This window comes from Sceloporus occidentalis, unplaced genomic scaffold (assembly GCF_023333645.1).
Source record: "Sceloporus occidentalis isolate IW3139 unplaced genomic scaffold, rSceOcc1.0.p SCAF_79, whole genome shotgun sequence".
NCBI lineage: Eukaryota > Metazoa > Chordata > Lepidosauria > Squamata > Phrynosomatidae > Sceloporus > Sceloporus occidentalis.
In genome coordinates this window covers 739,145-753,621 of record NW_028317059.1, presented here as the reverse complement: position 1 = coordinate 753,621, position 14,477 = coordinate 739,145, and the positions used below count along the sequence as shown (strand labels likewise).

Sequence of the window (14,477 nt, the reverse complement as noted above, 5' to 3'; positions counted from 1 at the left end):
CATCGTCTATTTTAAGCCTTTCGCCTATCCACCTACACTAAAAAGTATATGTAACTACAGCACAACATGGCCCCCCTGTGCCCCTGCCTATCCGAGTTTACATTTCTTCAATGTATTAATCTTTACTGGGAGGCATTTCCACGTACCTACCACATTCTCACTACATGAAAGACTCCGGCAACACAACAGATCTCAAAATAAACGTCTGGTGCGTTAGAAGCATGACTTTTGTTTTGTTTTTTTCTCAACTGTACCCATAGAGGGGATAGGAAAAAATGTTTTGGCTATAAAATGTCCATTTGTCACTTTTAGTCCTGTAGAAGGTTTAAGCCCCCCCCCCATAGTTATACAGGCGCATGCACTCTACACAGAACGGCTGACGGAGGAGAGCATTAAAAATTTAACCATTTCACAGATCTAGCTCAGGTTTTCCCGTAGAACTTGGTCCCGTGTAACACCGGAGGAGGGATATCACGGAGCCGGGGATTGCAGAGCTCATGTATAGTCCCAGGTTAAAAGGCATTACAATAAAGCCCTTTAGAAAATCGTGGCTTTCGACATGGAGTTTTTAAGTTTAAACGATCGTGGCAGACTTAAAAATTCTCTGCACACGACATCAGAATAGACTTTAAACAATAGCACGGAAATAAGGGGGCTGGAGATGGCACGATACGTTTATTCCAACAAAGACAAAACATAACCTGTTGGTTTTCAAACTAAACCTTTATTCAAACACTTGCTTTAATTACTCCTGAATGGTCTAGTTGACACAAGTGCTTAATCCCTATATCTTGTGCACAGCGTGTGAGATGTGTACCAGGAACGACAGGCTGAGAATAAGGTCTGGCAGAACTGCCGGGTTTGCTCAATCCGACCACTACCTGCAACCTCCTTCCCTAATCACAGCGCAGCCCCCCCTTTAACAGTCTCGGCCTTCCTAGTATCTGAAGACTTACAGAGAAACCTTGTATTAGGTTTAAAAATTTTCTTCATTTTTATTTTGATTTCAGAAAATTAAAAAAAAAAAAAAAATCCCAACACAAAAAATAAGTCTAGCAATCCAAACTCAAAATCCAATTAGAAGGGAAAAGACTGAATAAATATAACGGGGAGAAACAAAATGGGGGGGGGGTATTGAACAGAATTAACTTGGGCTGAACCGATTCAAAATTTTGATTTTTCCCATGACTTGCTGTGCCTTTTAAACTCTTTCGTCTGCCCGCCATCTTTTCCGCCCCATCCAATACTCTGAGCACCAACCGAAAGAGGGGCATTAAGAAAAACTGCATCAATAAGGTTCAGTGGTTTATTTACAGGTAAACACCTCTGTATTTTATTTGAAGCTGAAAAGAAAAAAAAATAGCGTTGGAAATAGTGGCTATTTCTTAACGAGAGTGCTCTAGGTTTCCGATTTGCGTCTTTTTTCCCCCCCCTCCATTCACATCTTTATTTTAACGTTTCCACCAGCTTCTTTTTACCCTGCTATCTGAACTTTACTTTTTGAAAAAGTTGAGCATCACAACTCATCCTTAAGCAAACTGAAAAGCAAAACAGAAAAAAATATATATTTATATACTTATATATAATTTCCCCCCTGCTTCTCTCCGTTCTCCGTGTCCTTCAGAGCGGCATTTTTAGAAATTTTTTTTTTATTATTATTTTTCCCAAATCTCAGCGCAACAAGTTCACCATCGGAAGGGATCTGAGACAGGCGGCATCTTCAGAAGGCAAGTTCCTCTTCGTGGTGCCAGCAGGGTGAGCAAGATTGATGCATGGCTTGAATTTTTTTTTCTCTCACTAAAGTCCAGTAATAGAAAAGAATGCACGGTAAGGGCGTCCTAAGCCAGGCCAAATCCTTCTGAGCACTCCTGGATGGCCAACAGCAGCATGTGACGTAACTTTTCATAGCTTTCGTACGCTGGGAGGTCCAGCTGGTTGAAACTGTAAGAAAATATGGATAATTTAAAGCCAGACGTACAACATATATCGTGAAAAGTCCTCTAAGAGAGGGGTCAAAATGAATAATGTATACGATTACAGAGTCACCCATGGACATTCTAGAATACAGATGAGTAGTCCCTCATTTTTCTCTTACCAAGTATGGGCAGAAGGCAGTCTATCTGTAGATCGATCATCCCGGTGTATTTGGAATTTCTGGATGCCGTTCATTCCTTCTAGAGCAGCGAAGCCCTGCAGGGGAACTTTAGAGGTTCCAGTTACAAACTGAAGGAACTTGGCCCGGTCAGCCTGGTCGAAGGAGCGCAGCGCTCTCCAAAACCACTGAATCTGTGAGAGAAGACAGCACAGAATAGTTTGACATTTACAACCGTACCATAAAATACACGAGAGGAAAAGCTTCGAACATCTAGAACCAGTTTTAATAGCAGCCAGGATTGAGCATCGACAGTAATTTGGGTCACTTCCACATCCCTGGCGATAAGATTGGCTCAAGATAACGGCAAGTTCAGATGAACCTGACTTTAAAGACTTCAGGTGGTTTCCTGGCTTGACTAACCTTCAGGAAGATACTAAAGTACTGAAAGCGGAAGAGCATTAAACTAAAGAGTCGTTGCTGATTTATGGCAGAATTTCAACAAATCGGCACAGATTAATAAAGGCTTGTGTTTCCAAAGCAGTATGAAAACTTGCATTACTGGTGTTAGGGAAAGACCTCGGACATATGACTAGTGAATACGATCAATGTTCCATCTAATTTTTCTTGGTTGGCGTGCGCAGAAAATTTCTCTTGTGCAAAAATTTTCACAGAGCAAAAATTTTGTGCGCACAATATCTGTGCCGCATAAAGTTTCAAAAAATATATTATTTTTTTCTTTTTATATACTTTTGTACGCACAATTTTTGGACGTGTGCGCTCTCTTAAAAAGCTATGTGCGCGCGCACAAGCGCACGGCTTAGAGGGAACACTGAATACGACAGACAGAAAGTCTCTAGTTCTGTACTGCCACCGACAGCCTAAGCAGCAATCTGTGTCAGGTAGGTTTATCATCCCCTCGTTGGAAGAATGTATAAAAAAGTACTCAGAGGGTTAGGGTTACTCAGAGTACTTTATTATGCTTTTATTATCATAGGGGTGTCAGTGATACTGTCCCTTTAAGCGGACCATAACTAAGGCAACATGCTGCTTACTAAGGGAGCTTTAAATTAATTTCCCAGACCAATCATGAATACAAAAATAGTTAATTTGTCAAACATATCTCAATCACTGGAACTCAGTTCTTACCTGGATGGAGTTGGACTGGTACTTGTGATACTCTGTATTGGATTTCAGATCGTCAATGTCTATTGTGGGCAGGCCGGAAATAAGTAGCTCCAGTTCCTGCTCCGTGAAGATGGAGATAAGACGTTTGGGAATGATCTCATAGAATCCTTCCAGGAAAGCGGCCAGCTGCTTGCGAATGGCACCTGACGCAGAAAGACATTGCCCAAGCCGATTACAAAAACAAGCAGCGGAGAAAGCATCAAGCTTAAACAATCACCAGGAAGCACAAAGCCATTGATGTACCTGTCATCTTCATCTGGCACACAAGGTGAACGTATTCCTTCTTGTTATCTTCAGTTACTAGAATGTTTGCCCCATTAGGCTTCAGATCACGAACTTCACATACTCCAAACTCTTGAACCTGGACAAACGGAGCAAAAAAACACCAAAAAGGGACACAATCAGCGCAGAATGTGAGGACAGAAAAAAGGATCTCACACGGTTGAAAATCATTTTAAAGACCAGTGCAGATAGCTGTTGAAGCGACACTTCCCACCATTGCATCTTTATCTGCATGCGCGCTTACCTCGGTGCTAAACGTCAAGTCATATCCCAGTGTGGAGACATCATTCTCGAGCAAGTAGACAAGACCTTGGTAGAAATGGTAATCTTCACTTTCCATGTCTGTGTACCTGGACCAAAGACACAGAACTGTAGATCACATTCAAATAGAACTCTCCGCTACGATGCGTTTGAGGGACGATACTCCACTTTTAATTTTAATGCCACAGTCCGTTTAAAAAGCTGCTTGGCGGACCCATCCTTACCCACCAGACACACTAATGCACAATGCGAGTTATGTGCAGATGGTCAAACTTACCGGACAGACTTGCCAAGGATGTGCTTGTAGAAGGACCACGTGAAGTAACACTCCAGCAGTCTATTGTCATATACTGCTTTAGCCACAATACGACCCACAAACTTGAAGTAGCTGAGGTGGTTGGGGTTACAGTGCGATGAAGGGTTGATGGTGTAAGTGACACGGTCACCAGGAGATGTGCGGAACAGTGCATACATGGGATTGAACATCTCTCTGGATTCCCATTCCCGGAGCAGCCCACCGGCATCCTGACCTTCCTCACCTTCAAACACTATGTACCTACAAAGAGTAAAGAGGAAACTTTGCTGCAGTGTCCATTAGAATATAAACGGCAAATGAAAGATAAAAGCTCCCTACTAAGGGTCACCACCGCATTAGATGATGGTTATCAACCACGTCCCACAACAGAAATCCCCATTTTCACACTAGGACACTTACAATCTGTTCTTCATTTCTTCAGGAGATTTTCGGTGAAGTTCTCTGTACGAGTCTTCAAACACATGGTCGCGTCGTACATGAACAGCCATGTCTTCTTTGCGCAGCCCTTCATCGAGACGCTCAAGCTCCTGGCGGAAATCTGTGCAGGGAAGCAGAAACATCTTGTAGCAGCTTAAGCTTCCACAATTATCAAATCAAACACTAAAGCTCACTATTTATATATCACATCAATGTAGCAGGTGTAATAATGAATTGCATAAATGTGGCATATTTACAAATAAATACAACTTTAAAGTAGGGCTGCAACTAACGATTATTTTCATAATCGATTAGTTGGCCGATTATTTTTTCGATTAATCGGATAAAAAAAAAATAATTTTTCATTTATTTTAAATTATTTAATAAAGTAACATAGGATGTTAAAAACAAACGGCAGAATAAATTTTTTTTCTTGTTTTTATTTCCCCAACCTGCCCCCCAGTTATGCATATTTGAGCCCAGGATTGCCACACTGCCCTCCCCGACATGCCACACTGCCCTCCCCACATATGCCTTATATACCCTATATGCCTTATACCCCCAGATATGTCACTCCGTCCTCCTCAGGTATGCCGTATACCCCCCTGATATCTCATAGTGCCCTCATAGGATTTGCAGACTCGTTCACAGACAATACTTTTATAAATAAATACAGGATTAATCTTCACTGCCCCCAGGATTTAGATTCCCCTCAGTTTGCCCCCCTTTACCTCTAACTGCACCTTAAGTTAACTTTATTAAATTAATGAAATTAACCCTCAGTCCTCAGCATTAAATTAATCCTGAAGAGAAGACCCCATTAACCAAAACTGCCCCTAAATTAACCCTGAAGACCCCATCAACCACAACTGCCCCTAAATTAACCCATTAACTATAACTGCCCCTAAATTAACCCTAAACACCCCATCAATCACCACTGCCCCTAAATTAACCCTAAACACCCCATTAACTATAACTGCCCCTAAATTAACCCTAAACACCCCATTAACTATAACTGCCCCTAAGTTAACCCTAAACACCCCATTAACTATAACTGCCCCTAAGTTAACCCTAAACACCCCATTAACTATAACTGCCCCTAAGTTAACCCTAAACACCCCATTAACTATAACTGCCCCTAAATTAACCCCCACCTCCCCTAACTTTCAGCAGCCCAAATATTAATTTTATACTCACAGTTAGATGAGTGTCACAGCCATGGCGATGCTAAGGAAATGGGCGGAGCCAATCGGTCGTTTGGCTCCGCCCCTTTCTTCCCTGCAGTCACTGCCGATTGGCCCCGCCCCTTTCTTTCTCCAGCAGCGATTGCAGGGAGGGACTGGAAAAAGGAAGTGGGCAGGCCAATCGGCAGTGACTGCAGGGAGGAACTGTAAGTAGCAACTGCTGCTGTGGCTCCTGTGAGTCACACTAACGGATTATAACGCGAGGGGTATTTTTCAGAGCATTTGCTCTGAAAAAACCCTCATTTTATAATCAATAAAAATCGATTCAACTAATCGATAATGAAATTCGTTGCCAACGAATTTCATTATCGATTATCATCGATTTTATCGATTAGTTGTTGCAGCCCTACTTTAAAGCGCGTAAGACACTTCTTGCTAGTATTCTTAAAACCCAAGGTACGATATACTTACTTGCGTTTCACATCAAAGTCCAAAACTCTGATATAGTCCACCAGAACAGCAAAGGGACCATCGGCAAGGTGGGTGGTAGACTGTCGTAGGATCTGGTTTAACACAGTGCGACGGGTCTCTTTAAATAAATAAAAAAATAACGTTAGATCAGTATAAAAGGTATTTGGCTTTAAGTCTCAAATAACATCTAATAACCTTCTACCTTTTCTACCAAGTACATAAAACTTAAGGTTCTTACCTGCAAAGCGCAGAAACTTCTGTGTGTCAGGAGGCAGGCTGGATGAGATGTGCATAGATGAAGGTTCCCGAGAAAAAAAGGGGTCCAAGGAAGAAGGGGTTGCAGGCATAAGCGGGGCCGGGGACAATGGAGGTGGCTCATCTTTAATGTGAGCTAGCTGGCTCTCCCTCGTGTCTCGTACTGGAGGCTTGCTTTCCCTTTCTGTTGCATGGACAAGGAAAAAGGCTTCTACTGCTGGTTGGAGGACTACAGAAGGAGAAAAACCAAGAACATGAACAATGAAGACTCATTCCATGGAAGAGAAATCGAAGAGAGTGAGCTGCGTAGCTTTGGTTACCCAGAACAGCATGCTGGTCATGAGACTCCTCCAGCTCTTTCAGGCACTCTCCCAGCATGTCCCACAACTCATCAAGGCTGAGCTGTTCACTCAGCAGCGGTAACTCTGGCAGCCGCTCTTCCTCTTTCTTCTCTGCAGCCTGAGAGCCTTCAGAAGCTAAAACAAGCACACAAGGTTACATTACATCGACTACCTGTTACACCCTGAACAAGTAAACATGGTTTGTCCCTGACCGCGCACTGACCAACTGACTGCGTGTCCTGTGTGGCCGGAGAGGGCTGGTCCACATCCATTGGAGACTCTTCTCTGCGAGCCGAACCCTCCGCCTGAACAAAATAAAGACTGATCACTTGGCTGACGAGGACAGCAAGCCTAGCCACATAAAATCAGGAGAGATGAGGCGCACAAGAATAAGCGGCGCACAAGAATAAGCGGCAACTGATCACATGCATCCCACAAGAGGAACATCTCACATCGCCAGAAGCCGTGTACTAACCTGCTTCTGCTAAGCTTGGAAGAAAGTGCATAGGGCAAGCTAGGGATAAGCGTGACAAGGACAAGTCTCACGTGTACATAAAGATGGCGACAAACCAAGAGGCAGGAAAAAGGTGGGGTAGATTAAGGGATGAATAACAGCGTTCAAATTAAAAGGAGGGAGAAACAAACTAAAGGATGGATGTTCTGCCAGCCAGTCATCATGCTAACAGTTGCAGTTTGCAGCTGTCTTCGTGCCCTTTGACCCTCACGTACCATTTGTATAATGGCATCAGCCTCGGCCTCCAGCTGCTGCACAGCTGCCTGGATGCTGCTAGCCGAGGCCAGACTGGCAGCCCCTGCAAGAGAAGAGCGGAGAGGTCATGCAGTGCCTTCTATATTAATCCGCCAGGTGCGTGAGAGACACCTCTACAAACACCTACTTTCCAGCAAAACAGAGTAAACGTGCCCACTGTTACAATACACAGTTTTTCATGACCTTTAAGGTTTGGTAACACATTATAGGCTTCTTATAACCCCTCAACTACTCCGGAATGCTTTATGAAAAAGCTCGGCCCATAGTTGCAGCTTGAGTTATTAGACCAATTACACTATGAAAAAACTGGATGAGGTTTTCCACATTTTTGTATAAAATGCCTGATGAAGGGACCTGAGAGGTCTTGAAAGCTTGCAATCTATATTTACTCAGTTAGCCAATAAAAGGCATCATTCAAAAACCACTTGTCTTCTATGATCCCTATGGTTACCCAACAAAAGTTGCCCTTGCTCATCCCACTTTTTCTGATCCCTTGCGTCAGACACATGCAGCTTTCCCACCTAGTCGGCTAGTCTGCTTTGCCTTCTTGTTAGCTCGGCGTGTGTCGTCTCGGAGTTGGATGATGACCTGCAGGACTCTCAGGAAGAACTTTTGCGTGGAAGTCTTGGAAGTCAGCATGGACATGGAGGGCAACTGTAGCTCCCTGCCACCTAGTGGGCGCTTCTGGGATGCCACGATCACCATGTTTTCCGCGATGTCAAACCTGGAGCGCAAAGACAGGGCGGGGAGAGACCTAACATTTTAGATTGACTACTGTCCTAATGTGTAACGGGTTTCCGGATAAAGCACGCGCCCAATGATTCAGGACCGCAATACTCACCTGCTCTGCATTTTGCCCTTTGCTTTGGTGTTCTGGGGCTGTTCTTCCGGCATTCCATCCGGAGAAAGGGCCTCACACTGAATACGTCTCTGCTGCTCCAAGTTATACTCGCGCAGTTCCGCCAAAAGGGTACCTGGATAGCAAACCAGCAACATTCAGTTTGAGAAAAAAAGCAAAATGTGTGCAGGCCGTGAAAGCGTGGGGTATTTCAGATCATCTCACCTATCTGTTTGCACAGAGTGTATCCCAAGTGGTGGGCTCCGCTAAGGAGCAGTTTCAGCACGGTGTCCCTCGTGCCGGCATCACCCCGCGAGAGTTGTAGTAAAACGTTTGCGGCATCCTCCAAGCCTTCCTCTGAACATGAATGGGATGTCAGCACCTGGGAAGGAGACGTTCTGCATGAACCTATACATCTGGTTAGCACGTGCCTTAAAGAACCATGAAAGACAGGGTCGCCTAACCATGCACTGCAACATGCAGCCACCCACAGACCTATAAAATATTGGCTGTGAAGACTCATTTTTTTAATTTGCCCAAATATGGGAAATTTGATCATTCCAATCGCTTACCTCAACAGAAAGCTGCAGCTGTTTCTCAGTTAGGCCTGATGCCGCCATCTTTTCTGGGACACCACTGGCGTCGCTGGATTTAGCTGGAGATTTGCTGCTTTTTGTAACTGCTTTAAAAAAAAAATAAAAAAAAAGAAGATTTAGTATAAAAATAGAGGCTTTTACGGGATAGGGTTTAGAATTAAAAATAATTTTTTAAGGTTGAACAGACCATCCAAGGTTTGGTGCGTTATAATACAGGGCATGACTGAAGTACTTACTGGACACCACACTTGTGGCGACTGCCAACGGCACGGTCACTGCTGGTACAGGCACAGGTAGTGAAGCGGCAGCAGGGGTGGGGGCAGGCACGGGAGCGGTTGCATTTGCTTGATTGACTTCCGGCACCTTATTATCAGGCAGGGCAATGGAGATGAGGGAAAGGAGACGAAGCAACTTTTCCGTGAGTAACGAGCTGCGTCGGATAACAGGATGCGACAACATATTCATGAGCTGTCCAAGAGGCGAAGCTTCCAGGCTGCACTGCGAACTCTCGCCCTCTGCCCCCGAGCTCACGGGCACAGACTTTACAGAGGTTTTCCCTTTACGGCTCACATTCATATTGTCCAATTTGACCAACAAGTCCCAGAAATCCGTGGAGCTGTTGTTTGACCCAGTAGCACCCGACGGTGGAAGGCAGGGGCTGCAGGTGACCTTCCTCTCCCTGCCATCGCTGCTCTCTGCACTGCACTCTTTGGCGCGCTGCTGTGTAAAATGGCTGGGGAACACTTAAGGGGGTAAGAGATTGAGGTCAATGAAGAAAGCGGCACGTAGCTACATAACCATGTCTGCTAAATATCCTTAATATAACTACATCCCTTTCTACTCCTTGTTGACGTTGTGACCGCACACAAGCCTCCAGTACGGCAAAGTGAAAACGTACAGACTTATATACACAAAGCCGCAAAATAGAAAGAACTGAAAGGTACATGATAAACAAATGGCACCGTTTTAATCATTAACGAAAAAAAAAGGATGGTATTAGCTAGAACTATGGCAGCCTATATTAAAATCTTTACAACTAGTAAATCTTCCATAGAAAGTTCTAAGCCTTACCTTGGCCAACTGGATAAGCGTATCCAACACATGCCTGCAAACCACCGGCGCAGCTTGTGGGTGTATGTGGACCGTGGAGCCACAGGCAGCATGCTTCTCAGTGTGCTTGCGCCCCAGGGACCTCTGGATTTGGAAGATATTGGTGCGACAGCCAAGAGCGGCATCCATGGACACAGAGAGCCAGGAAAGCTGGTTGGAGTTCTTGGAATCCACCCTGTGCATCAATTCTAACGGGCGGCTGTCGTGGCTGGAAGAGCAGGACTTGACAGTCCCTCTCTTATCGGGGCCTCCGATGGGAGTCTTGGGACTTTCTATGCAGAGTTCACTCTCGCTGCTGCGTTGCAGGATTGACAGTAGACTGCGAATTACCCAGTTACGGGTCTGCGCGTGGTAACAGAGGTTGCGCAGGACGCGATGCAGCCGACTGGTGTTCAGCTTGGGCTCATCCACGAACAACAAGACGAGAAGACAAGAGAGGGTCTCGTGATCAAGCAACAGGCGTCCTCGCAGTCGCAACAGGCTGTCCACATTGCTGCCGGCCGGCCTGACGAGAGAGACTTGTTTCATTAAATTCAAAAAACCTTCACAGTTATCAGCAGACGACAAATTACTTCAACGGACTAAGACATCTAGAATTCACACAGATCTAACGAGTGGTGGGCCTTTTTTTTTTTTTGCTTTTTATCCTCATTTGTAGCTACAATTTTTTTTTTATTATTATTATTATTTTTTAAATGATGAGCCTAGTTCATAATTTTTTTAAATGCGTAGCAACAGCCAATCGCATGTATGGTAGACTTTAGTTGAGGCCACGATAGGAAAAGATGTAAAGTAACAGCTAACGTATCCTTATAGATCTGCATGCAGTAAAAAAGCACTGGAGTCTATACATGTAACATGGGCTAGAATGCTCCTTTAAAGCCGTCTTATTTCATGGTCTGTAAACCCCAGCTTTGCAATGAGATATAGACTTTCAGAGATGAATGGAGTGTCCTGCATTCATCCTACAGTCTATGAAGTTAAATGAATACAACAGATTTAAGCATACCTGGTGTGGGTGCTGCTACCACCCATCTGAAAGGTGCTTCCTCTCTGCACAGCCAGACGTGTGTATTGGACTCCTCTATTCCCACTCAGACGGCTTGTGAAAGCTTAAAATACATTTAACACAGAAACAAGGCATGTTGTGGTTTAATATCTTCTATTTTTTTCTTGTGAGATACAGGATTACGCTTTTGTTGGTGTAATACATTTATTACTCATCTAAAAGTAGCCATCTGGCACACATACTGGCCCAAAGGCAAATCCTACCAAAGTCTTCAAACATAACAGACTTCACAACTAAATCAAACTGAAGTATGAGTCCTAAAAACACTACAACATTGGAAAAAAATATAGCCAGATGTGAAACTGAATAAAGATGAAAATCAAGCTAACCAGGTAGAACATTAGCCATATTTCCAAGGCTAGATTCTATTAGCAATGCATATCATGTTGCAGATACCTGGGCTCCTGAGTATGGCCGACAGGGCAGACGTGCTGCTGTGACCAAACAGTCTCTCATGCATTAGCTGTCTTTGTCTTGCCTCTCGTTCTCTGCGCAAAGCCTGAGCTTCAGCCGCAATGTCAGGGGGCATTACTGCTAGAACGCTGTCCTCCATATCCTCAAGAACACTGCGGCGCAGGTCGGATGGCAAGGTTTGAATGAAGGTCATGGGGTCCATGGGGTTGTCAGAAGTAGTGCTCTGAGCAAGTTCGCGCCTCTGCTGCTCTGCTCTCTGTTGGGCAAGCACCTAAGGACCGGTAGAAATGGCCAATTAATGGGGACAAGCGTTAACTCATGGATATAGAGGAAAGAAATGCATTTCCCAGTGTGTGTGCTTGTTCGTTTGAACCGTACCTCTTCCTGTATGGCAGGTGGTAAAGCTGCCAAGAACTCTGGGCTGACCTCTGTGACACCAGCACTGCCGACCACAGGTGGTGGGATGACCGGCACAGCAGTAGGTGGTGCCCGAGCTGGCGGTCGGATGCCCAGCTGGTTCTGAAGCACCTCTCTGCATATATCTTCTGGAAGAGCTGCAAGGAAGGATGGGTCCACTCCTTCGGGGAGATTGATACCTGAACCAATAAATACATATGGGACTATAGCATGGTGCTCAGGGAACATTACCATATCATTTGATGGCCGATTGTGCAAGAGAATTACCTGCGAGCGGATCATCATCTTCGCTACTCGTGGACGGCAGGGCTTCTTCAAGGATTCCACTGGAATCTGTTGCCAACAAGGACATGCTAGAATCTCTGACGGAGGGCAAATCAGAGGAGGGAGCACCCGAAGAACTGGAGAAAAAAAAAACAATGACCAAGAGAAGACTTAAAATCGGTCAGCTAATTTCAGAAAGTGAACTAGAAGTAGCCATTGCTGTTGTGCTTCCAAACATAACTATCCACTAACTCATTGTCCTGAGCAGCATCAAGCCGCTTCAGGGAATTGGGTTACAGCAGGTCAGTTCCCCGTGCCCCACGGCGTGACGTACCTCTCCTCACTGTGTTGGGACACCGATGTCTGGCTGCTGGATTGACTTGGTGGCTCCACAACCTGTTGACCAACTGCGACACTACTGCTGACCAACGGCTGTTCTTGATTAACAACCCCAGATGCTTCCCCAACACCTTCCTCTAGAGGTCCAGAGGCGAGGCTACCAGTATCCATGGGTGAGCCCTCCAGCTGGCTGCTCACTGCAGTCAGGGCATCTGAATCCTCTGCTCGTTCAGGTGACAAGGAGGCTAACAAGGAATGGAGATATTTTTTCAGTGACTTGGCCATTTAGATTGTTCATACATAAAGAAAGCTTTAGTCTTAAAAAGAAAAAAAAACTAATTACGCACAACAAATATATTTTACATTTAATATGTTCCATGCATGATTTTAGAAAATGCTGAATTTTCATCGTATAAGACCGAACCATTTCCCTGCATGATATAATACTGACTGATGGTGGGTGCTGGAGACAGTTCCATCTGAGTCGCATCCCCCTCCGCACTGGGTCTTCCTGGTGCCGACGGCTCTTGTTCTGTTGGCATTAACAACTGTCCAACTTCATCGGCACCGGACTCCGTCTGCAAACTCTGTGGCATTTCTGCCAAGGAAGCCTCCGGAGGAAGAGCACGCATAGAAGGATCCAAAGGAACCAGCTCTGGACTTGTTGGTGTTCCTTCTGCAGAAGAAGGAGCAGTGGGGAAATTCTCAGGGCGTCCAGTTCCATCTTGCTCTATGGTGGACATAAACAGAGGCCAATTACTGGTGGGTTGTATTGCAGGTTGGAGGGTGTGCGAGTCAAGAATTCCTTGAGGATCAAAACACAGAAACCCATCTTAAATAATAACACAATGACAAATAAAGCAACTAAAGACATTAAACAAGGCTTATGGAAAAGCCACACCACAAGGAAGGCAGTAAGCTGTATAGTTATCTCCAAAACGGTGGCAAAATATCTACCCCCTTACAACAATACAACTTACTACCTCACCCTGAAGAGGGCAGGTAATGGAAAAGGATTCTCTTAAAGGTATTTATCTGCCAAAAAGATTTCAAAACCACAAAAGGGAAACAAATGAACATATGTACAGAAAAGCCAAGAAATTGGCACAAAATCTAAAAGTCCAAGCAGGTCCAGATATATACATTAAGAGGCCTCGTCCTTGCTGGGGCTGGTAACAGATACCGCAGGAAAGACAGTAAACTGTATAGTTATCTCCTAGATCGGGTGTGACCCCAAAACTATACAATCTACTACCTCAGCCTGAAGCATCGCAGAATCCACTCGACTGACCTGTGAAGGAGACCGAGGCAGAAAATGCTGCACTATAAGCGATAAATACCTGTAAGGCTCAACTCGAAAGGCATGCTTCGCTTGGAATTGGAAGCCTGGGAAGATTAAGAACAAGGATTAATTAAACCGGTGCTATGCTGCTCAAAGTCACAAAATGTTCATGCAGTAATTCAAATCACAAAAACCTAGGATCTTTTGCTGAAGGTTGGCTCACTACATACACAAGAAAAAGTTCAAAATCGGGACAGACCTGTGAGTTCGGGTCTTTCGATTCCTTCTCTTCTTTAGCTTTATCTGCCATCTTGGCATCTTCTTCTGCCATTTGCTTGCGCCGCTTTTCACGTCGCTCCTCGAGTTCTTCGTCACGCAAAGCCTCCAAATGGTTTATTATTGGGACTTTTACAACTGAGAAACAAAAACACACAAGGATCTCTAAACATTTTAACGAATATGGCTTACGCAAGAGATGTCACTGAAAACAAGCCCATAAGTGATTGAGCAATTTGGAAAAAGTTGTCAAAATTGTAAAATGTAAAGGAAAAATTTATTTTCATCCATTTACG

At 44.5% G+C, this 14,477-nt stretch overlaps 1 protein-coding gene across 1 annotated transcript in view; it reads right to left on the bottom strand.

The window, feature by feature from the left end:
* Positions 1–1,838: 1,838 nt before the first annotated feature.
* Positions 1,839–14,477, bottom strand: part of LOC149285350 (E3 ubiquitin-protein ligase HUWE1-like) — a gene marked incomplete at its 5' end in the record, with an annotated part of 478,774 nt that continues 466,135 nt past the window's right edge. Inside the window, 24 exon segments of the mRNA XM_089495319.1 lie at positions 1,839–1,941; positions 2,096–2,286; positions 3,242–3,423; positions 3,524–3,641; positions 3,807–3,912; positions 4,101–4,379; positions 4,539–4,677; positions 6,201–6,329; positions 6,450–6,695; positions 6,787–6,942; positions 7,031–7,140; positions 7,505–7,619; positions 8,098–8,300; positions 8,418–8,550; positions 8,640–8,796; positions 8,987–9,096; positions 9,247–9,756; positions 10,084–10,625; positions 11,130–11,232; positions 11,586–11,874; positions 11,982–12,199; positions 12,288–12,421; positions 12,619–12,868; positions 13,075–13,347. Coding sequence (XP_089351445.1) covers positions 1,839–1,941; positions 2,096–2,286; positions 3,242–3,423; positions 3,524–3,641; positions 3,807–3,912; positions 4,101–4,379; positions 4,539–4,677; positions 6,201–6,329; positions 6,450–6,695; positions 6,787–6,942; positions 7,031–7,140; positions 7,505–7,619; positions 8,098–8,300; positions 8,418–8,550; positions 8,640–8,796; positions 8,987–9,096; positions 9,247–9,756; positions 10,084–10,625; positions 11,130–11,232; positions 11,586–11,874; positions 11,982–12,199; positions 12,288–12,421; positions 12,619–12,868; positions 13,075–13,347 — 4,796 coding nt within the window.